This window comes from Gallinula chloropus (genome assembly GCF_964237585.1).
Source record: "Gallinula chloropus genome assembly, chromosome: 37".
Classification (NCBI taxonomy): Eukaryota; Metazoa; Chordata; class Aves; order Gruiformes; family Rallidae; genus Gallinula; species Gallinula chloropus.
In genome coordinates, this window is record NC_140122.1 from 186922 (window position 1) to 210568 (window position 23647).

Sequence of the window (23647 nt, forward strand, 5' to 3'; positions counted from 1 at the left end):
GGAATGAACTGGATGGCACTTGTATGGCACTGGGTGGCACTGGTTGGCACTGGGAAGGCCCCAGTTGGCGCTGATTTGCACTGGGAAGGCCCCAGTTGGCACTGGTTCGCACTGGGAGGCACTGGGAAGGCTCCAGTTGGCACTGGGATGGCACTGGGAGGCACTGGGAAGGCCCCAGTTGGCCCCAGTTGGCACTGGGAAGGCCCCAGTTGGCACTGGGATGGCACTGGGAGGCACTGGGAAGGCCCTGGGAAGGCCCCAGTTGGCACTGGTTCGGCACTGGGAGGCACTGGTTGGCAACTGGCCGCCCTGGGGCCGGGGTGTGGCGCGGGATGCGACCGCCCCAACCGGCCCCGCGCCCTCGCGGGTGGCCCCAGCCCAGGCGGGGCCCCGCCGGGATTTAAGGGGTTGGGCCCCGCACCCGCCACCCTCCTCTTCCTCCCTCCACCCGCCATGGAGCGCCTCCTGCCGCTGCTGCTGCTGGCCGCCGGTGAGGGCACTGGGGGGCACTGGGAGGCACTGGGAGGGCAGTAGGGGGAACTGGGAGGGCACTGGGGGGCAATGGGAGGCACTGGGAGGGCAGTAGGGAGCACTGGGAGGGCACTGGGGGGCATTAGGGGGCACTGGGAGGGCAGTAGTGGGCACTGGGTGGGCACTGGGGGGCATTGGGAGGCACTGGGAGGGCAGTAGGGGGCACTGGGAGGGCACTGGGGGGCATTGGGAGGCACTGGGAGGGCAGTAGGGAGCACTGGGAGGCACTGGGAGGGTGCTGGGAGGGCAGTAGGGGGCACTGGGAGGGCACTGGGGGGCATTGGGAGGCACTGGGAGGGCGGTAGGGGGCACTGGGAGGGCAGTAGGAGGCACTGGGAGGGCAGTAGGAGGCACTGGGAGGCACTGGGAAGGGACTAGGGAGCTAGGGGGGGTACTGGGGGGTACTAGGAGGCACTGGGAGGGTGCTGGGAGGGCATTGGGGGGCACAAGGGGCTGCTGAGAAGGTGCTGGGTGCTACTGGGGGGCACTGGGAGGGCAGTAGAGGGCACTGGGAGGACAGTAGGAGACACTGGAAGGACACTGGGAGGCACTGGGAAGGGACTAGGGGGAGCCAGGTACTTGGAGGTACTGGTAGGGCACTGGGAGGGCACTGGGAGGGTGGTAGGGGACACTGGAAGGCACTGGGAGGGAGTTGGGAGGTGCTAAGGGGCACTGGGGTGGCACTAGGGGGTGCTGTGAGGGTGCTGGGGGGTACTGGGAGGATACTGGGAGGCACTGGGAAGGGACTAAGGGGTGCTTGGGGAGGGCAGTGGGGGTGCTGGGAGGGCACTGGGAAGCACTGGGAGAGTGCTGGGAGGGCATTGGGGGGCACAAGGGGCTGCTGAGAAGGTGCTGAGGGGTACTGGGGGGCACTGGGAGATACTGGGATGAGACTTGAAGGCACTGGGTGGGAACTGGAAGGTCACTGGGGACACTGGGACAGCACGGGGAGGTGGTGGGTGGCCATGTGGGCCCTTTAGGAGGGAACTAGGAGGGACTGGGAGTGCACTGGGAGATACTGGGAGGGCACTGGGAGGGCACTGGGAGATACTGGGAGATACTGGGTGACACTGGGAGACACTGGGTGGGAACTGGAAGGTCACTGGGAACACTGGGGGGGTCACAGTGGACACAGGGAGGTGGTGGGTGGCCATGGGGACCCCTTGGGCTGTCACTGGGAGGTAACTGGGAGGGCACTCGGAGGGCACTGGGAGATACTGGGAGACACTGGGAGGCACTGGGTGGGAACTGAAGACACTGGGGGGGTCACGGGGGACACAGGGAGGTGGTGGGTGGCCATGGGGACCTCTTGGGCTGTCACTGGGAGGTAACTGGGAGGGCACTGGGAGGCACTGGGAGGTAACTGGGAGGCACTGGGAGATACTGGGAGATACTGGGAGACACTGGGAGGCACTGGGTGGGAACTGGGGACACTGGGGGATCACGGGGGACACAGAGAGGTGGTGGGTGGCCATGGGGACCCCGTGGGCTGTCACTGGGATGTAACTGGGAGGGCACTGGGAGGCACTGGGAGATACTGGGTGGGCACTGGGAGATACTGGGAGACACTTGAAGGCACTGGGTGGGAACTGGAAGGTCACTGAGGAGACTGGGGGGTCATGGGGGAAACAGGGAGGTGGTGGGTGGCCATGGAGACCCCTTGGGCTGTCACTGGGAGGTAACTGGGAGGCACTGGGAGATACTGGGAGGGCACTGGGAGGCACTGGGTGGGAACTGGAGACACTGGGGGGGTCACGGGGGACACAGGGAGGTGGTGGGTGGCCATGGAGACCCCTTGGGCTGTCACTGGGAGGTAACTGGGAGGGCACTGGGAGGCACTGGGAGGTAACTGGGAGGGCACTGGGAGATACTGGGAGACACTTGAAGGCACTGGGTGGGAACTGGAAGGTCACTGAGGACACTGGGGGGTCACGGGGGACACAGGGAGGTGGTGGGTGGCCATGGAGACCCCTTGGGCTGTCACTGGGAGGTAACTGGGAGGGCACTGGGAGGCACTGGGAGGTAACTGGGAGGGCACTGGGAGATACTGGGAGACACTTGAAGGCACTGGGTGGGAACTGGAAGGTCACTGAGGACACTGGGGGGTCACGGGGGACACAGGGAGGTGGTGGGTGGCCATGGAGACCCCTTGGGCTGTCACTGGGAGGTAACTGGGAGGGCACTGGGAGGCACTGGGAGGTAACTGGGAGGGCACTGGGAGATACTGGGAGACACTTGAAGGCACTGGGTGGGAACTGGAAGGTCACTGAGGACACTGGGGGGTCACGGGGGACACAGGGAGGTGGTGGGTGGCCATGGAGACCCCTTGGGCTGTCACTGGGAGGTAACTGGGAGGGCACTGGGAGATACTGGGAGACACTGGGAGGCACTGGGTGGGAACTGGAAGGTCACTGGGGACACTGGGGGGTCATGGGGGACACAGGGAGGTGGTGGGTGGCCATGGGGACCCCTTGGGCTGTCACTGGGAGGTAACTGGGAGGATACTGGGAGACACTGGGAGGCACTGAGTGGGAACTGGAGACACTGGGGGGGTCACGGGGGACACAGGGAGGTGGTGGGTGGCCATAGAGACCCCTTGGGCTGTCACTGGGATGTAACTGGGAGGGCACTGGGAGGCACTGGGAGGCACTGGGAGGCACTGGGAGGCACTGGGAGGGCGCTGAGCCCCGTGTCCCCCACCCCAGCGGCCGTGGGGGACGAGAACCGGATCGTGGGCGGCCACAAGTGCCAGAAGAAGCGTCACCCCTACCAGGTGGTTCTGCTGGGCCCCCAGAAGAACATCCACTGCGGGGGGGTCCTGATCGCGGCGTCCTGGGTGCTGACGGCCGCCCACTGCGACACCAGGAGGTGGGGGCACCCCGCGCTGCGGGTGGGGGGTCCCATCCCAGTTTGGTTACTGGGAAGAGCCCCTGAGTTGGGTGCTGGGAGGTGGAGGTGGTTGGGATGAGCCTGGGGGCGGGGGGGGGTCCCATCCCAGTTTGGTTACTGGGAAGAGCCCCTGAGTTGGGTGCTGGGAGGTGGTTGGGATGAGCCTGGGGGGGGGGTCCCATCCCAGTTTGGTTACTGGGTGCTGGGAGGTGGTTGGGATGAGCCTGGGGGGGGTCCCATCCCAGTTTGGTTACTGGGCGCTGGGAGGTGGTTGGGGTGAGCCTGGGAGGGGTCCCATCCCAGTTTGCTTACTGGGAAGAGACCCTGAGTTGGGTGCTGGGAGGTGGTTGGGATGAGCCTTGGTGGGGGGGTCCCATCCCAGTTTGGTTACTGGGAAGAGCCCCTGAGTTGGGTGCTGGGAGGTGGTTGGGATGAGCCTGGAGGGGGTCCCATCCCAGTTTGGTTACTGGGTGCTGGGAGGTGGTTGGGATGAGCCTGGGGGGGGTCCCATCCCAGTTTGGTTACTGGGCGCTGGGAGGTGGTTGGGGTGAGCCTGGGAGGGGTCCCATCCCAGTTTGCTTACTGGGAAGAGACCCTGAGTTGGGTGCTGGGAGGTGGTTGGGATGAGCCTTGGTGGGGGGGTCCCATCCCAGTTTGGTTACTGGGAAGAGCCCCTGAGTTGGGTGCTGGGAGGTGGTTGGGATGAGCCTGGAGGGGGTCCCATCCCAGTTTGGTTACTGGGCACTGGGAGGTGGCTGGGATGAGCCCTGAGGTGGATGAAGAACCTCAAGAGTAGAGCGGGTGGGGGGTGTCCAGTTCAGGTCCTCCTCCCTGTTGGCCACCCAGTTGGGCTCCCAGTATGGCCAGTTCATTGGTTTGGCCACCATGACCCCCCAGTTGGGCTCCCAGTATGACCAGCTCACTGGTTTGGCCACCATGACCCCCCAGTTGGACCCAGTTCGTCCCCCAGTTGGGCCCAGTTCTTCTCCCAGTTAAGCCTGGTTCTTGTCCCAGTTGAGCCTGGTTCTCCCAGTTGAGCCTGGTTCTCCCAGTTGAGCCCAGTTCTTCTCCCAATCAGGGCTGGTTCTTCTTCCAGTTGAGCCCAGTTCTTCTCCCAGTTGAGCCTGGTTCTCCCAGTAGAGCCTGGTTCTTCTCCCAGTCAGGCCTGGTTCTTCTCCCAGTTGAGCCTGGTTCTCCCAGTAGAGCTCGGTTCTTCTCCCAGTCAGGCCTGGTTCTTCCCCTAGTTGGGCCCAGTTCTTCCCCCAGTTAAGCCTGGTTCTTCCCCCAGTTGGGCCCAGTTCTTCTCCCAGTTGAGCCCGGTTCTTCTCCCAGTTGGGCCTGGTTCTTCCCCAAGTTGGGCCTGGTTCTTCTCCCAGTCAGGCCTGGTTCTTCCCCCAGTCGGGCCCAGTTCTTCCCCCAGTTGAGCCTGGTTCTTCTCCCAGTTGAGCCCAGTTCTTCTCCCAGTTGAGCCTGGTTCTCCCAGTTGAGCCCGGTTCTTCTCCCAGTCAGGCCTGGTTCTTCCCCCAGTTGGGCCCGGTTCTTTTCCCAGTTGGGCCCAGTTCTTCCCCCAGTTAAGCCCAGTTCTTCCCCCAGTTAAGCCTGGTTCTTCCCCCAGTTGGGCCCAGTTCTCCCCCAGTCAGGCCCAGTTGGCCCCTCAGGATCTCCTCCCCACCTCCGCGGCCGTGGGGCCTTCCCCGTGGCCAGCAGAGACCCTCCCCTCAGCCTGGGCCCCTCTCCACCTCCCCCCCAGGCCCATCCCCATCCGCATGGGCGACCACAGCCTGCAGGCCAAGGAGGGGACGGAGCAGTGCATCCACTCGGCCAGGGCCTTCATCCACCCCGGCTACGACCCCACCAGCCACGACAGCGACATCATGCTCCTCAAGCTGCAGAAGCCGGCGCGCTTCACCGACCACGTCCAGCCCGTGGCCCTCCCCAGGCGGTGCCCCCCCCCCAACAGCGAGTGCGTCGTCTCGGGCTGGGGAAGCACCAGCAGCCCCGAAGGTGGGTGGAGAGGCCTGCTGAGCGCACGGGGGAGGGGTCTGGGGGCACCCCGGGGACGTCTGGGGGTCTTGGGGGACATCTTTGGTCTTGGGGACACGTCTACTGGGGGCATCTCAGCTCCTTGGGGGTGTCTTGGGGACATCTTTGGTCTTGGGGACACGTCTACTGGGGGCATCTCAGCTCCTTGGGGGTGTCTTGGGGACATCTTTGGTCTTGGGGACACGTCTACTGGGGGCATCTCAGCTCCTTGGGGGTGTCTTGGGGACATCTTTGGTCTTGGGGACACGTCTACTGGGGGCATCTCAGCTCCTTGGGGGTGTCTTGGGGACATCTTTGGTCTTGGGGACACGTCTACTGGGGACATCTCAGCTCCTTGGGGACGTCTTGGCTCCTTGGGGACATCTTTGGTCTTGGGGACACGTCTACTGGGGGCATCTCAGCTCCTTGGGGGTGTCTTGGGGACATCTTTGGTCTTGGGGACACGTCTACTGGGGGCATCTCAGCTCCTTGGGGACGTCTTGGTGTCTTGGGGACATCTCAGCTCCTTGGGGACATCTTGGCTCCTTGGGGACATCTTGGTGTCTTGGGGACATCTCAGTTCCTTGGGGACATCTTGGCTCCTTGGGTTATGTCTTCTGGGGACATCTTGGCTCCTTGGGGACATCTTGGTGTCTTGGGAACATCTCAGCTCCTTGGGGACATCTTGGCTCCTTGGGGACATCTCGGCTCCTTGGGGACATCTTGGTGTCTTGGGGACCTCTCAACTTCCCTGGGGACATCTCAGTGCCTTGGAGATCTCTCTTCTGGGGACACCTCGGGTTCTTGGGGGGTGTTTCTGGTCCGGAGACATCTCAGCTTCTTCCTTGGGGACGTCTCACCTTCATGGGGACATCTCTGTCCTGGGGGGCATCTCAGCACCTTGGGGACACCTGGGGACCTCTCTCTTTTTCTGGAGACAGCTCAGCTCCTCCTGGAACGTCTCAACACCTTGGGAATATCCCCCCCACCCCCCTTGGAGGAGACCTGGGTCCATCCATGGGCCGTGCAGGTCACCAGGGGCTGGCACACGTGTCACACGCCCCATCACCGTGTCCCACCACCCCCCAGGTTACTTCCCCGACGTTCTCCAGTGCGGCGTGGTCTACACCATGGCCAACGAGGAGTGTGGGAAGCTCTACCCCAAGGGCATCACCAAGAACATGCTCTGCGCCGGCACCAGCGCGGGCGGCACCGACTCCTGCCAGGTAGGTCTGGGGTGGGCACCCACCACCCACCCCCACAGGGTGGTCTCCACACCCCAACCCACCTGGGCATGGTGGTCTCCACACCTTGACCCTATAGGGCATGGTGGTCTCCTCACCCCAACCCACCTGGACATGGTGGTCTCCACACCCCAACCCACCTGAGCATGGTGGTCTCCACACCCCAACCCACCAGGATATGGTGGTCTCCAAACCTTGACCCACCAGGACATGGTGGTCTCCACACCCCAACCCACCTGGGCATGGTGGTCTCCAAACCTTGACCCACCTGAGCATGGTGGTCTCCACACCCCAACCCACCAGGACATGGTGGTCTCCACACCCCAACCCACCAGGCTGCACCTGAGATGTCTCCCCCCCCCCCCCCCCCCCAGGATGGGAACGGGTTGATTTGGGAAGAACCCAACCCTGGGTCCATCTCATGGGGTCCTTCTCTCCACAGGGTGACTCGGGGGGTCCTCTGGTGTGCCGGGACGAGCTCCAGGGCATCGTGTCCTGGGGGATGCAGGTCTGTGGGCAACGGGGCAAACCGGGCGTCTACACCCGCGTCTGCGAGTTCACCGGCTGGATCCACGAGACCATGAAGAGGAACAAATGAGTCACCCCCAAGAAGAAGGGTCCTTCTCCCCACTCCCACCCTGATGCCCCCCCCCTCAAAAAAATACACCAGGGGTCTTCTTCTCCCTCCTCTCATCCCCTGCGCCGGGGAAGAGCCCCTGGAATAAAGTCCTCTGAAACGTGGTGGCCTCCCATCGTCACGTGGCGGCTCCACCGTGGAGATGGAGACCATGGGGTTGGTGTGGGATGATCAGGGTCACTGTGAGGATGGTGAGGAAACTGCCACGGGTTCTGAGGGGCGGTGGCCACGGGTGTTTGGTGGTGGTGGGAACCTGAAACCGTGTGTCTGGGGGATGTTTCATGGTCACACGGTATCTGGTGCTGGTGGTCACAGTGGAGAACTCATGGCCACGGGTGTCTAAAGCTGGTGGCCACAGTGGAACAACCTCCAACCATGTGCCTGGTGCTGACAGACAACCCGTGTCCAGCCCTAGAAGAGGTATGTTGAGGTCTGGAGACCACACGTGTCCACATCTGGAGGCCACGTATCCCCACGCAAGAGAACACACGTGTCCAAGCCTGGAGGACACACGTGTGGCTTGGGAAGCCCCAGACAGACAACCCACCACCCCCCGGTGACCAGGGCTGCCGCGGCCCCACCACACGTGCCCACCACCATCTCACCACCTTCCGTGTCCCCACCATCACCCGGGGCCACCCGGGGTTACCGTGGGCCGTGTAAACCAGGAGTACAGCAGGGAGCAGCCTCTTTCTGGCAGCGCGTGGGCGTCCTAATTGCAGCTCAATTAAGAGCTCGCTAACGAGGCGGCCGCTAACGAGGAGGCCCCCCACCGAGAGAACCAGTCGGGCCAAGCCCTTGGCGTGCAGCTCCGCCCGGGAAGCCGCCACGCCCTGTTTACACCCACTTGGGATTTACACGGGGGAGTAAGCCCCGCCCACCGCACCCCACAAACCACGCCCCCTTCCCACCCCCCACCCCCCCCTCCACACAGGAAGCCCCGCCCCCTTGAGGGACACAGGGTGACAGCACCCTCTAGCGTGACACGGCCGGGTGCGGGTGTGCGACGGGCTCCAAAGGGTGATTGGCCAATCAGATGGTCTCTAAAGCTGGCCAGCCAATCAGCTGATGGCTTCATTTGGTTGGTCAACCAGCATTTTGTGGTCTCCCAAGCCAGTTGACCAATCAGAATGTCCAGATCTCCCAAGCCGGTTGACCAATCAGAATGTCCAGGTCTCCAGAGCTGGTTGACCAATCAGAATGTCCACGTCTCCCAAGCCAGCTGACCAATCAGAATGTCCAGATCTCCCAAGCCAGTTGACCAATCAGAGTGTCCAGATCTCCCAAGCCAGTTGACCAATCAGCACGAGGTGGTCTCCAAAACCAGTTGGTCAACCAACACGTGCTCCTCTCCAACCCCGGCTGGCCAATCAGAACTCCCAGGTCTCCAAAGCCAGTTGACCAATCAGAATGCCCAGGTCTCCAGAGCTGGTTGACCAATCAGAATGCCCAGTTCTCCAAAGCCAGTTGACCAATCAGAACTCCCAGGTCTCCCAAGCCAGCTGACCAATCAGCAAGCACTGGTCTCCAACGCTGCCCAATGAGACTTGTCGCCTCGCAAAACCAGCCGCCCAATCACACGGTCCGGTCCCCGAGCCCATCAACCAATGGAACCCAAAGCCAACTGACCCATCCCCGCACGCGAGTCCCCCCAGCCCCGCCGGCCAATCAGAGCCCTCCGCTCCCCAACCCCCCCCGCCCCACCAACGCTCTTCCCTCCACCCCCATCCCACCAATCCCCTTCCTCACCCCCCACCCCATCCAACCCACCAATCCCCCTCCTCCTTTCCCCCAGCCAACCACCACCCCCCCCCAACCCCATCACCCCTCAAGCGACCAATCCCGCGGCGCCGCCGCCCTCCCGGCGTGAGGCAAGGCCTAGGCGGCGGCTGAGGAAGCGCCGAGGGATTAAGGAAGGAGGTGGCCAAGCGTCTCCTTCGCCACCCCGTCACCGCGACGCCTCCGGCTCAGCCCTGGGGTGGGACGGGCCCCGTGGAGCCCCGACGCCGTTATAAAACCGGGTGGCGCTCACGTGGGCGGGGCGGGCGCGGCGGCGGTGGCGGTGGAGGAGAAGACACGTCGGAGCTGGTTGGGAAGGGATCGTGCCTCAGTTTCCCTCTTCACGTCGTTATTTTGGGGGGAGGGGCGAGGGCGGGGGGTGGGGAGGGGGGTTGGGGGGTCGGACGGACGCGCGGACGGATCGTCGCTGTCGGACCGGGCGACCATCGGAGGTTGGGAAAGGAGAGGGGAGGTCCCCAGCGCCCCTCCTCCCTCCCACCCCGCGAGGCGGCGGCCACCGGCGGGGCGCAGCGGGGACCTGCGGAGAGGTTTGTCTGGGGGGGGGAAGGGTGGGGTGGGGTTGGGGGGTGGGGGGTGACAGGGACCTTTCAGCGGGAGGTGGCGGTCCGGGGTCATTCCTTCTGATTGCTGGTCCGGTGTCCCCCCACCCCTGGTGTCCCCCATTCCTGGTGTCCCCCCATCCCTGGTGTCCCCCATCCCTCCATCTCTAGTGTCCCTCTGTCCCTCCATCCCCCCATCCCTGGTGTCCCCCCACCCTGGTGTCCCCCCACCCCTGGTGTCCATCTATCCTTCCATCTCCAGTGTCCCTCTGTCCCTCGTGTCCCTCCATCCCTCCATCCCCATCTCCCTCCATCCCTCCATTCCTCCTCCTTTCTTGCTTCATCCCTGACCTCCCTCTGTCCTTCCTCCCCCCAACGCTTCCTCCTTCCCCCCATCCCTGGTGTCCGTCCGTCCATCCAGCCCTCCTTCTCCATCCTTGACCCACCCCGAACCTCCGTCCCTCCCTCCTTCTCCACACTTGCACCATCCCTGAGCTGCATCCTTCCTCCTCCACCCCGTCCCCCATCTCCATCTCTCCATCCTCAGCCTCCCTCCCTCCGCACCCCCCCCTCAGCCCCAGGGACCCGCCATGCATGTCCATGGGGCCACCACCTCCTGTGTCCATGGGGCCACCACCTCTATCCATGGGGCCACCACCTCTATCCATGGGGCCACCACCTCCTGTGTCCATGGGGCCACCACCTCTATCCATGGGGCCACCACTTCCCACATCCATGGGGCCACCACTTCTATCCATGGGGCCACCACTTCCCACATCCATGGGGCCACCACCTCTATCCATGGGGCCACCACCTCTATCCATGGGGCCCACCTCCCACATCCATGGGGCCACCACCTCTATCCATGGGGCCACCACTTCCCACATCCAATGGGCCACCACTTCCCCCATCCATAGGGCCTCAACCTCTATCCATGGGGCCACCACCTCCCACATCCATGGGGCCACCACCTCTATCCACGGGGCCACCATTTCCCACATCCATGGGGCCACCACCTCTATCCATGGGGCCACCACCTCCCACATCCATGGGGCCACCACCTCTATCCACGGGGCCACCATTTCCCACATCCATGGGGCCACCACCTCTATCCATGGGGCCACCACCTCCCACATCCATGGGGCCACCACCTCTATCCATGGGGCCCACCTCCCACATCCATGGGGCCACCACCTCCCAAATCCATGGAGCCACCACCTCCCACATCCATGGGCCCCACTTCCTTTATCCATGGGGCCCACGGCACACATCCACAGGGAGTGGCGCCCCACACCCATGGGTGGCTCCAACCCATGGCCATGGGAACCGTGTCCCACAGTCACGTGGCCTCCTGACCCACTTCTATGGGGCCCACAACCCTCTCCCATGGGGAGCAGTGACCCACTGCCACGAGGAACCACGACCCACGTCCCCGGGGAGCGATGACCTTGGGTGCCCCCAACCCACAACCGTGAGAACCCACGACTCAGGACCACGGGGCCCTCCGACCCACGGCCATGGGGAACCCTGACCCACAACCATGGGGTACCACCACCCAAAACCAGCAGGGAGCAACACCCCATGTCCTCAACGACCCACCCCACCCCCAACTCCACGGGGAGCAACCACCCCCCACCCAAGGGTGCCTCCGATGAAGATCCCTGTGTTGGGGGGGGGGCACCACCCCGTATCTCCAGGGGGTTTGACCCACAGCCTGGCGCCAAGGGAGGCATCCAAGGGCAGCGTGAGGTGCTGGGAGGTCAATCGCCTGGAGACAAGGAGGGGGGAGGCGGAGGAGTTGGTGGAGCCCGTAATTAGGGGCCTCATTAACGATGACTCTGTTGATTGCCGCCGTGGCGCTCGGGGTGATGATGTCATCGTTGCAAAAGCGCGATGACGGGGCGAATTGTGCAGCTTCAGCTGCTGGGTGGGTGGAGGGGGGACACGAGTGTGGGGGGGGGGGGTGGTGTGGAGACCCCAAAACGATGGAGACCTGCCACAGTGTGACACCCCGCCACGAGGTACCACCATCCCCCCACCCCCCAAAAAAGAACCATCTCACCTTCTCCTGGAGCTGAGGGTTGGCCAACGGGACCCCCCCAAACCACCACCCCCACCCCAATGTGGTTTCTCTGCCCCACAGCGGCCACGATGATGGAGGTGGGAGCCACGGTGGCCCCGAGGCTACGGGCCACGGCCAAGCTGCTGGGAGCCTTGGTCTTGGTGGCATCAGCGGGTGAGTAGGGGGAGGGTTTGGGGGGGGTGGGGGAGGCTCCAAGCAGAAGGTGCTGGTGGTGGCACTGACGTCTCCTTGGTCCCTCCACCCCTTGCAGCGTCCTTGGCGGCGGGTGACACGCGCGTGGTGGGGGGCATGGACTGCCAGCCCCACTCCCAGCCCTGGCAGGTGGCCATCCTGGACATGTACAAGCTCTACTGCGGCGGCGTCCTGGTGGCCAGGCAGTGGGTGGTGACGGCGGCTCATTGCACCACGCCGGGGTAAGGGGGGCGGCGCGCCTGTCCCTGGGGTGGGGGGGTCGCGGGGACACGCGGCGCCCACGGGTCAGGTGGGTCCTGGGGGGTGGTGATGTGGTGGGTGTGGCCATAGGGTGGTCTGGCTGTGGCGGGTTCCACAGGCGTCACGTGGGGACCACGGGTTCATAGGTGGGTCGTGCTGTGACCCACACATGTCCTGGTCATGCCGTGACCCACACGTGGACCATGACATGTCCCACACGTGGCCCATGGCCATGCTGAAGGACCCCATGTCCCACACGTGTCCTGGTCATGCCATGTTCCATACGTGTCCCATGGCCATGCTGAAGGACCCCGTGTCCCACACGTGGCCCCTGGCCAGGCTGCAGACCCCGTGTCCCACACGTGGGCCATGACATGTCCCACATGTGTCCCATGACATGTCCCACATGTGTCCCATGGCCACTCTGAAGACCCCATGTGGACCATGACATGTCTCACACGTGGCCCATGCCACATCCCACCACGCGCCCCGGCTGGGACACGGCCACATCACGGTCTCCACCTCCCATTCATGGGCCACACCGTGTCCCCCCCGTGTCCCTCACCACCCCCCGCCGCCTCCACCTCCCTTCCACCACCCCCCCACCGCGCCCCAACCCCCCCATATCCCACAGAACCCACCCCCAACGCCCCACTCGTCCCATCCACCCCACCCCACGCCCCACAAGCGCGGTGGCCACGCCGTGGCCTCCTCAGCGCCCCCCTCCCCACCCCCCCGTGAGAGCCGTGGTCTGGTGGTCCCAGCCCACCCCGTGCCCCGCCGCTGCAGGATCACCACCATCCGCCTGGGCAAGCACAACCTCTACACGCGGGAGTGGGGCGAGGTGCAGAAGATGGTGCAGAAGTTCATCGCCCACCCCGACTACGACCCCACCACCAAGGACAACGACATCATGATGCTGAAGCTCCTGACGCCCGTCGCCCTCACCAGTAGGATCCAGCCCGTCCCAGTGGCCTCCTGTCTGCCGGAGCCTGGCACCACGTGCACCACGTCAGGATGGGGGGCCACCACCTCACCAGAAGGTACCCAGTACCCGCGGCCTCTTCTGGGTGCCTCAGTCCCTTCCTGGAGGTCTGAGTTTAACCCCCCCCACCTGCCCTGGAGATCTGGGTCATCTCCTTGGCACCTTGGTCAGCTCATGAGGACCCCTCCTGGACACCTAGGTGGTCTTCTGAACATCTGGGTCTCCTCCTGGAGGTCTGGGTCCCCTCCTGGACACCTGGGTCCCCTCCCAGATTCCCAAGTCCCATCCTGGGCACCTGTGTCCTCTCCTGGATGACTGGCTGGCCTGGCCCCATGGACATCAGGGTCCTCTCCTGGACACCCCAAATCCCATCCAGGAGCACCTGGATCCTCTCTCAGATACCTGGGTGGTCTCCTGGACACCTGGGTCCTCTCTTGAACATCTGGGTCCCCTTCCAGGTGTCTGGGTCTTCTCCTGAATATCCAAGTTCCCTCTTGGGCATTGTCCTCTCCTTGCAATCTGGGTGGTCTCCTTGAGATCTGGGGGGGGGTCTCTCAGCATCTGGGTGGTCTCTTTGAAATCTGGTTCCTCTAAGAAATGAAGAAACACCCTAAAAAAAAAACCCACCTCAGGTCTAAGAAACACCCTAAAAACCACCTAAAGTCCAGAAATGTCCTAAAACCCACCTAAAGTCCAAGAAGCTTCAGGAAAAAAAAAACATCTAAAGCCCAAGAAATGTCCCCAAAATCATCTTTAGTCCAAGAAATGCTCTAAAAAGCCCCATCTAAAGCCCAAGGACCACCAAAAAACCCATCCTTAGGGCAAGAAATGTTCTAGAGAACCATCTAAAGCCCAAGAAAAGCCTCAAAAATCATCTAAAGCCCAAGAAATGCCCCCCAAAAACACCTAAAGCCCAAGAAACACCAAACCCCCCCCCCTCAAAACCCATAAAAAGCCCTAAAACTCAATGGTGGGGTGACCCAAGGAACCTTCTGGAGTTCCACCAAGTGGAAAGAACAGAAGTGGGGGGAGAAATTAAGGACACCACCCCCAAAGACTCATTAACTGGGGGGGATTAACGAAGCAGAGCAGGTGGGAGGTGAAGGGCTGTGGTGGAACCGGGGGTAGAGAGGTGCTGAGGTGAACCCCCAAGCCGGTTGGAGGGGATAGACCCAGGTGGCCAACCCAGTGAGGACCTCTTGGCCAACCTCAAGAGGAGCACCAAGGAATCCACTTCCTTCCCCCTCTTCCTCCTCCCAAACTCCCTCCCCAGCCCCCACCAGGAATTCAAAACCACCCCCCCACCAAACTCCACCTTTTCCACCCCAAAATCCCTCGGAGAAGCTCCCATCCACCGGTGGGGTGGGGTGGGGTGAGACGAGTCCCCTTCTTCTCCATGGTCGTTGTTTGTGGGGTGGTGGTGGGGGCGGGGGTGGGGGGGTTTGGTGATATTTTTGGGGTGGGGAGGGTGAATTTCTGCCAGTTTTGGGGTCGATCGCTCTGGTTTCTTTCTCCTCCCGTTCCCTGTCCCACCGGCTCCCGTCTCAGTCTCTTACCCGGACGTCTTGCAGTGTGTCAACGTCACCATCTTCTCCATGGCCGAGTGTCGCCAGCTCTACCCCGGTTCCATCACGGAGAACATGTTGTGCGCCGGGAGTCTCCAAGGCGGTAGGGATTCTTGTCAGGTAGGCTCCAAAGTGGCTGCTGCTTCTTCCTCTTCTGGCATCGCTGGGGCAGGGCGAAGGGGTGGGGGGGGGGGTGTTGGCACCATGGGGGACACCTGGGGTGGAAGGAGATGGGTCGTGGCAATGGGGAGGTTCTTCTGTTGGTTGGTCTAAGGGTGGGTTGTGAACACAGTGAGTGTTGGTTGATGAGGTGGTGGTTCTTCAGCCCAACAAGGGTTGGCCAGCCAGTCAACCCAGGAGGAGATGAATGGCCTCATGGTGGTCCTCAACCCAACAAGGGTTGGCCAACCAGTCAACCCAGGAGGAGTTGAATGACCCTGTGGTGGTTCTTCAGCCCAACAAGGGTTGGCCAACCAGACAACCCAGGAGGAGTTGAATGACCCTGTGGTGGTTCTTCAGCCCAACAAGGGTTGGCCAACCAGTCAACCCAGGAGGAGTTGAATGACCCTGTGGTGGTTCTTCAGCCCAACAAGGGTTGGCCAACCAGACAACCCAGGAGGCGTTGAATGACCCCATGGTGGTCCTCAACCCAACAAGGGTTGGCCAAGTCAACAACCAGTCAACCCAGGAGGAGCTGAATGACCCTGTGGGGGTTCTTCAACCCAACAAGGGTTGTCCACCCAACAACTGGTCAACCCAGTTGGACTTGAACGAGCCGGCGATGGTCCTTCAACCCAGGAAGGGGTTGGGCAGAGCCAATGACAGTTGGCCAACCCAACGAGGACCTCTTGGCCAACCTAGAGAGGTCAATGGACCCAATGAGGTCAATCCAACCACGGGCTGCTGGCCAACTCGACAAGGGTTGGGTCACCCAGTGGTGAGCGGTGGGTTCTCACCGGGGGTCTTTTCCCACAGGGGGACTCCGGGGGACCACTGGTTTGCAACGGGACCCTCCAAGGTATCGTCTCCTGGGGCATGGAGAAATGTGGGCAACCCAAGAGGCCTGGTGTCTACACCAAGGTCTGCAGATACGCCCAGTGGATCCAGAAGACCATGAAGGACAACTAGAGACCCTCCAGCCACCTGCCAAACGGTCGGCGGGGGGTGGGAGGACCATGTCCGCGCTACAACCGCTCGCCCCGGGGATGGGGGGGGGGGGGGGGACAGGGTGCAGGACGCTGGCACAACCAGCAGAAGGTGTGGAGAGGTCGTTTGTTGGTGGAGCTGGGTGGGGGTCACCTGGTAGAGCTGGTGAGAAGGTGGGTGGGGAGGCAGGAGACATTAAAGCGCTGTGATGTCTGGTGGGAAGAGTTTGTCCTTCTCAACCTCTGTGGTGTCCCCGTCCCACCCCACAAGGGACCTTCCAGGGAGGAGGAGGAGGAGGTGGTTGGGTTGGAAGCCACACCTCCTTTCCATCCACCCCCCCCCGCCCCGTGGGCTGTGACCACCTCCCAAGGTGGGTTTTTTGGTGGCAACGTGGGGCGGTGGTGGATCTCCATGACCTCACGCAGGCGTGGCGGTGGCCTGTGGGGATGAAGAAAGGGTCTTCCCATCCCATGAGGCTCACCCAACCCAACGGCAGTTGGCCAACCCAACGAGGCTCAGCCAAGCTGGCGATGGTTGGTCAGTCTATGGGAGGGTCACCCATTCAACCCAGCGAAGGTCACCCACCCGACCCTACAAGGGTTGGACAACCCAAGAAGGGTTACCCAACCCAACTCAACCGTGGTTGGTCAACCCAAGGGTTACCCAGCCCAACCATGGTTGGTCAACCCAAGGGTTACCCAACCCAACCGTGGTTGGTCAACCCAAGGATTACCCAGCCCAACCATGGTTGGTCAACCCAAGGATTACCCAACCCAACCGTGGTTGGTCAACCCAAGGGTTACCCAGCCCAACCATGGTTGGTCAACCCAAGGGTTACCCAACCATGGTTGGACAACCCAACAAGGGTTACCCAACCCAACCATGGCTGGTCAACCCAAAGGGGACTTCCCAACCCAACCATGGTTGGTCAACCCAAAGGGGACTTCTTGGCTGGTGGCCCCCCAAGACCGTGGTGCTGGTGGAAGGGGAGAGGTGGGGGGGAGTGTGTCACCTCCTCTGGTGGTCCTCCAGGAGGAAGGCTCGGTGGCCACCAAGGAGGAAGAGGTGGCAAGGGCGAAGGTCGCCCTCCTCCTGGTGGAGGCATCTGGAGGCGCCTCAGGGGATGTCCCTATGGAGGGGACAGGAGGGACCTTTATGGGGAGGGGATGGAGACCCTCAACCCTTGAGCTTCAAGGAGAAGAAGTCCAAACCCACCCACCCAACGCCATTGGTTGGGAGGTCCCCAGGACCCGCCTCCCTCAGCTCAGGGAGACACCATTGGCTGGGAGATTCCCCCCCCCCCCCCTCAAGATCTCAGATCCGGGAAACGCCATTGGCTGGGCTCTGGCTAAAGACACGCCCACTCCAAAAGCGGAGCCACCCCATTGGTTGGCTTCTTCCCAAGACCCCACCCCCAGTCCCCCCCCCCCTCCCCTTCCTGAACTGGAGCCACCCCATTGGTTGGGTCCCCCTGCGTGTGACGCCGCCACCTCCCCCTTGGTGGGGGGTGGGGGTGGGGGGCGTGGCCAGCGCTGCCACCAACCAATCCCGTGCGGCGAGCCGAGGCTGTTTGTTGCCTCGTTCTGAGGGTAATTAGCATTAGTGACGGCCATCCCATAATACGCCCTCGGCGCCACGCCCAGGGCGCGGTTGTTGTCGCGCCGCGTCGGGGGGCGGGATTCCTTAATCCGGGGTTAATCTGGGGGGGGGAGGGGGGAGGGGAGAGGGGGGGCAGGGCCCAGCCCCACGTCACCCCATAGGTGGCGTAGGGGAACCACACTGCCCCATAGATCCCATAGGGCACCCCTGTGCCCCATAGATATACCACAGGGGACCCCCCTGCCCCATAGATATACCATGGGGGAACCTCCCTGCCCCATAGATCCCCCCTGTGCCCCATAGATATACCACGGGGGAACCCCCCTGCCCCATAGATATACCACGGGGGGAGCACCCTGCCCATAGATATACTATGGGGGGAACCCCCTGCCCCATAGATCCCCCCTGTGCCCCATAGATATACCACAGGGGACCCCCCTGCCCCATAGATATACCATGGGGGAACCTCCCTGCCCCATAGATCCCCCCTGTGCCCCATAGATATACCATGGGGGGACCACCCTGCCCCATAGATCCCATAGGGCACCCCCTGTGCCCCATAGATACACCACAGGGGAACCCCCCTGCCCCATAGATATACCACAGGGGACCCCTGCCCCATAGATATACCACGGGGGGAACCCCCTGCCCCATAGATCCCCCCTGTGCCCCATAGATATACAACGGGGGGAACCCCCCTGCCCCATAGATATACCATAGGGGAACCTCCCTGCCCCATAGATCCCATAGGGCACCCCCTGTGCCCCATAGATATACCACAGGGGACCCACCCCATAGATATACCACTTGGGACCCCTCCCCATGCCCTACAGATCCTATAGGTGACCACGTCACCCCATAGATCCTATAGGGCAGCCCCCATGCCCCATGGATATACCACAGGGGACCCCCCCACGCCCCATAGACCCTATACACCCCCCCCCTATCACCCTGATCTCCCGTCCTCAGCCCCACAGCGACCCCCCCACCCCCACCCCACCTCCCGCCGTGGGGCAGGGGTGCAGTGGGGGGGGGGGTGGGGGGTGGGGTGTGAACGTGGCACCTGCTCAGTTAACGAACCCCCGTTAATTATTAACACGAAGCCTTGATATGGGGGTCACGGGCCCCCCCCGGCCCCCTCCCCCCAGCCCCCCAGCATGGCTGCCCTTCACCTCCTCCTCTTCCTCCTCCTGGCGCTGGTGACCCCCGGTGAGGGGGGGGGTGGGAGAGCTGGGGGGGGGGGTCTTTAGGGTGGGGGATCCTTGGGGTCCTGGGGGGGGGATAGAGGGTCCTTGGGGGGGGGGGTTAAGGGGGGGGTCCTGGGTCTGGGGGGGGCTGAGGGGGGGGTCTTTAGGGTGGGGGGGTCATTGGAGTGGGGGGGACAGGAGGGCTCTTGGGGTGTTGGGGGGGGGTCTTAAGGGTGGGGGGTCACTGGGGTGCTGGGGGGAAATGGGGAGTCCTTGGAGGGGACACAAGGGGGTCCCCGGGTGGGGGGAGCTGGGGGGGGGGGAGCATCTTTAGGGTGGGGGGGTGGGGTGTGTCCCTGCAGTGCTGGTGGGAGGAGAGGGGGTCCCTGGAGGGGGGTGTACAGGGGGGTCCCAGGGTACCCCCAACCCCCATCCCCCTATACCACACCCCCACCCCCCCTCACCAGGGCGTCCGTGGGGTGAGCGGATCCTGGGGGGCAGCGAGTGCCCCCCCTCCACCACGACTGGGCTCGTGCTGCTCTTCTACTTCGACCGGCCCCAGTGTGGGGGGGCCCTGCTGAGCCCCCGCTGGGTGCTCACGGCCGCCCACTGCCGCACCAGGTGGGACTGGGGGGCACTGGGGGCACTGGGAGGAGGCTGGGGCCACCAGGAGGGGACTGGGGGGGGGCTGGGAGGGGCAATGGGGGACACTGAGGGGACTGGGAGGGGCTGGGAGGGGTGGTGGGAGAACTGGGAGAACTGGGAGCATGGGGAGGGGAACTGGTGACAGTGGGAATTGCTGGGTGGGGAACTGGGAGCACTGGGAGGGAACTGGGAAAGGAACTGGGAGCGCTGGGAGACATTGGGAGGGGTACTGGGAGCACTTGAAAGTATTGGGTGGGGAACTGGGAAGCACTGGGAGGAACTGGGAAGAGAACTAGGTCACCATGACGGGTGCCACGGACACGGACACGCTCCCCCCATGTCCCCCTGATGTCCCCCCCGATGTCCACCCGTGGCCACGTCCCTCGTGTCCCCCACCCGTCCCCCGTGTCCCCAACCCCTGTCCCCCGTGTCCCCCCTGTCCCCACCCGTCCCCCGTGTCCCCACCCTGTCCCCCGTGTCCCTACCCCTCCACAACCACGTCCCCCGTGTCCCCAACCCCTGTCCCCCATGTCCCTCGTGTCCCCACCCCTGTCCCCCGTGTCCCCACCCCTCCGTGTCCCCCATGTCCCCAGCTCTCAGTGGCTGTGTCCATCCATCACCACGTCCACCCTGTCCCCACCCACCCCGCCGTGTCCCTTCCCACGTCCCCGAGGTGCCACCACTCGTGTCCCCCGTCACTCCCCAGCCACATCCAGGTGCGGGCAGGGGAGCACAGCCTGGAGACGGTGACGGGCCACGAGCAGTACGCCATGGCCGTGGAGGTGTTTGAGTACCCCTCCTACAACACCGTGGAGGGGGACAGCGCCTACGCCGATGACCTCATGCTCCTGCGCGTGGACCCCCCCTTCGCCATCACCCCCTACGTCCAGCCCGTGGTCCTGCCCAGCGCTCCCCCGGCCACCAACACCAGCTGCACCGTCATGGGATGGGGAACCACCACCAGCCCCGAAGGTACCGGGGAGGAGGAGGGGAGGGGGTGTCCAGGGGGGGGTTGTGGTGGTTCCCCATCCCACCCCGGTGGGTCTTCTCCGTAGGGAAGAGTCAGGTGGGCAAGGGTTGGGCACCTCAAGCTGCGTTGGGTGGGTGGTGGCACCTCCGTGGTGGCCAAGGGTTGGACACCTCAACCAGCACTGGGTTGGGTGGTGGCACCTCCATGGTGGCCAAGGGTTGGGCATCCCAACTGGCATTGAGTAGGGTGGTGGCACCTCCATAGACAAGGTCCAGGTGGCCAAGGGTTGGGTGGGTGGTGGCACCTCCATGGTGGGTTGGGTTGGGTGGTGGCACCTCCGTGGTGGCCAAGGGTTGGACACCTCAACCAGCACTGGGTTGGGTGGCTGGTGGCACCTCCATGGTGGCCAAGGGTTGGGCATCCCAACTGGCATTGAGTAGGGTGGTGGCACCTCCATAGACAAGGTCCAGGTGGCCAAGGGTTGGGTGGGTGGTGGCACCTCCATGGTGGGTTGGGTTGGGTGGTGGCACCTCTGTGGTGGCCAAGGGTTGGACACCTCAACCAGCACTGGGTTGGGTGGCTGGTGGCACCTCCATGGTGGCCAAGGGTTGGGCATCCCAACTGGCATTGAGTAGGGTGGTGGCACCTCCATAGACAAGGTCCAGGTGGCCAAGGGTTGGGTTGGGTGGTGGCACCTCCATGGTGGGTTGGGTTGGGTGGTGGCATCTCCATGGTGGCCAAGGATTGGGCATCCCAACTGGCATTGAGTAGGGTGGTGGCACCTCCATAGACAAGGTCCAGGTGGCCAAGGGTTGGGTTGGGTGGTGGCATCTCCATGGTGGGTTGGGTTGGGTTGGGTGGTGGCATCTCCATGGTGGGTTGGGTTGGGTGGTGGCATCTCCACGGTGGCCAAGGGTTGGAGACCTCAACCTGCGTTGGGCTGGGTGGGCCAGGCCCACGGTGACCCACGTGTCCCCCACCCCAGAGTCCTACCCCGACACCCCGCAGTGTGTCAATGTCACCGTGCTGAGTGACAGCCAGTGCCGGGCCGTCTACGGCAGCAAGGTGACCGCGGACATGCTGTGCGCCGGCGGCACCGTGGGCGGCAAGGACTCCTGCCAGGTGCCTCCACCTCCCCATGGCCCCCACCAGCACCCACCCCCACGTCCCTGCCACCCACCCCCACGTCCCCGTACCCCATCCCACCTCCCAGCAGCCCATCACCATGTCCCCATCACCCACCCCCACATCCCCATCACCCACCCCCATGTCCCCGTGTCCCACCACGTCCCCATCACCCACCCCCATGTCCCCCTGTCCCATGGCCACGTCTCCATGTCCCACCGTGTCCCCACCACCCATCACCACGTCCCCGTGTCCCACCACGTCCCCATCACCCACCCCCACGTCCCCGTACCCCATCCCACCTCCCAGTAGCCCATCACCATGTCCCCATCACCCACTCCCACATCCCCATCACCCACCCCCATGTCCCCGTGTCCCACCACGTCCCCATCACCCACCCCCACGTCCCCATCACCCGTCACCCACCCCCCACATCCCCGTGTCCCACCACGTCCCCATCACCCACCCCCACGTCCCCGTACCCCATCCCACCTCCCATTAGCCCATCACCACGTCCCCATCACCCATCACCACATCCCCATCACCCGTCCCCACGTCCCCACGTCCCCACACCCCCCCCATTGTCCCCTGCACATCCCCACCCCCATGTACCCACCTCCCCTGCTCCTCCTGGTCCCCGTCCCTCCAGACGTGGCCCTTGTCCCCGTGTCCCATCGCCGCTGCCACCCGTAACCAGCCCCCTGTCCCCTGGGCTTCAGGACCCCCCCGTGGGCACCCCCCTCCCAGGTCCTGTCACGGTCCCTTTCTGTCCCCAGGGTGACTCGGGGGGACCCCTGATCTGCAGCGGGGTCCTTCAAGGCATCGTCTCCTGGGGTGACCACCCCTGCGGGCAGGTGGGGAAGCCGGGGGTCTACACCAGGGTCTACAACTACCTCCCCTGGATCCAGGAGACCATGGGGGAGGGCTGAGGCCGCCTCAGACCCCCCCCCCGACCCCACCTCAGACCCCTCAGCCTCACCTCAGACCCACCTGAGACCCCCAACCCCACCTCAGAACCCAACAGGGACCATCTGACCCCCACCACAGACCCCCCCAACCCCACCTCAGACCCCCCCCCGACCCCACCTCAGACCCCTCAGCCTCACCTCAGACCCACCTCAGACCCCCCAACCCCACCTCAGACCCCCCAACCCCAACACAGACCCCCCCAACCCCACCTCAGACCCCTCAGCCTCACCTCAGACCCCCAACCCCACCTCAGAACCCAACAGGGACCATCTGACCTCCACCACAGACCCCCCCAACCCCACCTCAGACCCACCACAGACCCCCCAACCCCACCACAGACCCCACCACGATGGACCAAGACCACCAGAGACCCCACCATGATGGACCAACCCCCCCCCCCCAGACCCCCAACCCCCCCCCACAGATCCACCTTCCCCCCACAATAAACCCCCCCAGCATCTCCCTGGCATCTCCTGGCTCTTGGGGGGCACCAGGGGCACAGGAACGGGCCAAAACCCAGCAAAATTGGGCAAAAATGGGCAGAAATGGGCAAAATTGGGCAGAAAAAGGGCAAAAAAAATGAGCAAAATTGGGTAGAAATGGGATTAAAAGGGGCAGAAACTGGCAAAAATGGGCAAAATTGGACAAAATTAGGCAGATTTGGGCAAAATTGGGTGGAAATGTCCCCAACATTGAGAAAAATTGAGCAGAAATGGGCAAAAATAGGCAGAGTTGGGCAAAATTGGGGAGAAAGGGGCCAGGAATGGGCAAGATTGGGTGGAAGTGGGGAAAAAATGGGCAGAAACAAGCAAATACGGGCAAAATTGGGCAGAAGTGGGTAGAAATGGGCTAAAAATGGGGAAAATGGGCAAAAATGAGCAGAAATGGGGAAAATTGGGCAGAAACGAGCCCAAAAACGGGCCGAACTGGGCAAAACTGGGTCAAACTGGTGGAAATTGGGTAGAAATCAGTCAAAGCCTGTCAGAATTGGGCAAAACTGTGGATACTGGGCCAAACTGGGCCAAACTGGGCCAAACTGGTCCCAGCGAGGCAGGAGCCCAGCACAGGTGAGAGGTGTTCCAAACTGGGCCAAACTGGTGCGAAGCCCAGTACAAACTGGGCCAGGTTTTTTTCTTGGGGGGGGGGTGGGGTGGGGGGTGGGGGAGGGGCAGGCGCTGAGTCCCGCGGGTGAAGGTCCGTCCCCGCCCCCCGCTTCAATCTGGGGGTTCGTTAGGGCAGATAACGAGGCCGGAGGGAAACTGAGGCAGGGGAGTGGGGG

The 23647-nt window shown here is 63.3% G+C and overlaps 3 protein-coding genes across 3 annotated transcripts; all 3 read left to right on the forward strand.

Annotated features, from left to right (window-relative positions):
- Positions 1-453: 453 nt before the first annotated feature.
- On the forward strand, positions 454-7286 carry LOC311203210 (trypsin-3-like; the record flags this gene model as incomplete). Its single annotated transcript, XM_084277861.1, has 5 exons — positions 454-490; positions 3237-3399; positions 5171-5424; positions 6532-6668; positions 7129-7286. The coding sequence occupies 5 exons, from the start codon at positions 454-456 to the stop codon at positions 7282-7284; spliced, it is 747 nt and encodes a 248-aa protein (XP_084133987.1). The 3' UTR covers positions 7285-7286.
- A 4269-nt stretch (positions 7287-11555) lies between these two features.
- Positions 11556-15855, forward strand: LOC311203204 (kallikrein-14-like; the record flags this gene model as incomplete). The annotated part of the gene is made up of 6 exons (XM_084277853.1): positions 11556-11589; positions 11806-11898; positions 11996-12158; positions 12967-13220; positions 14711-14847; positions 15703-15855. The coding sequence occupies 6 exons, from the start codon at positions 11556-11558 to the stop codon at positions 15853-15855; spliced, it is 834 nt and encodes a 277-aa protein (XP_084133979.1).
- A 2774-nt stretch (positions 15856-18629) lies between these two features.
- LOC311203205 (serine protease 1-like) lies at positions 18630-22328 on the forward strand (the record flags this gene model as incomplete). Its single annotated transcript, XM_084277854.1, has 5 exons — positions 18630-18681; positions 19127-19280; positions 20011-20276; positions 21260-21396; positions 22176-22328. 5 exons carry the CDS (start codon positions 18630-18632, stop codon positions 22326-22328), a joined length of 762 nt encoding a protein of 253 aa, XP_084133980.1.
- Positions 22329-23647: the final 1319 nt, after the last annotated feature.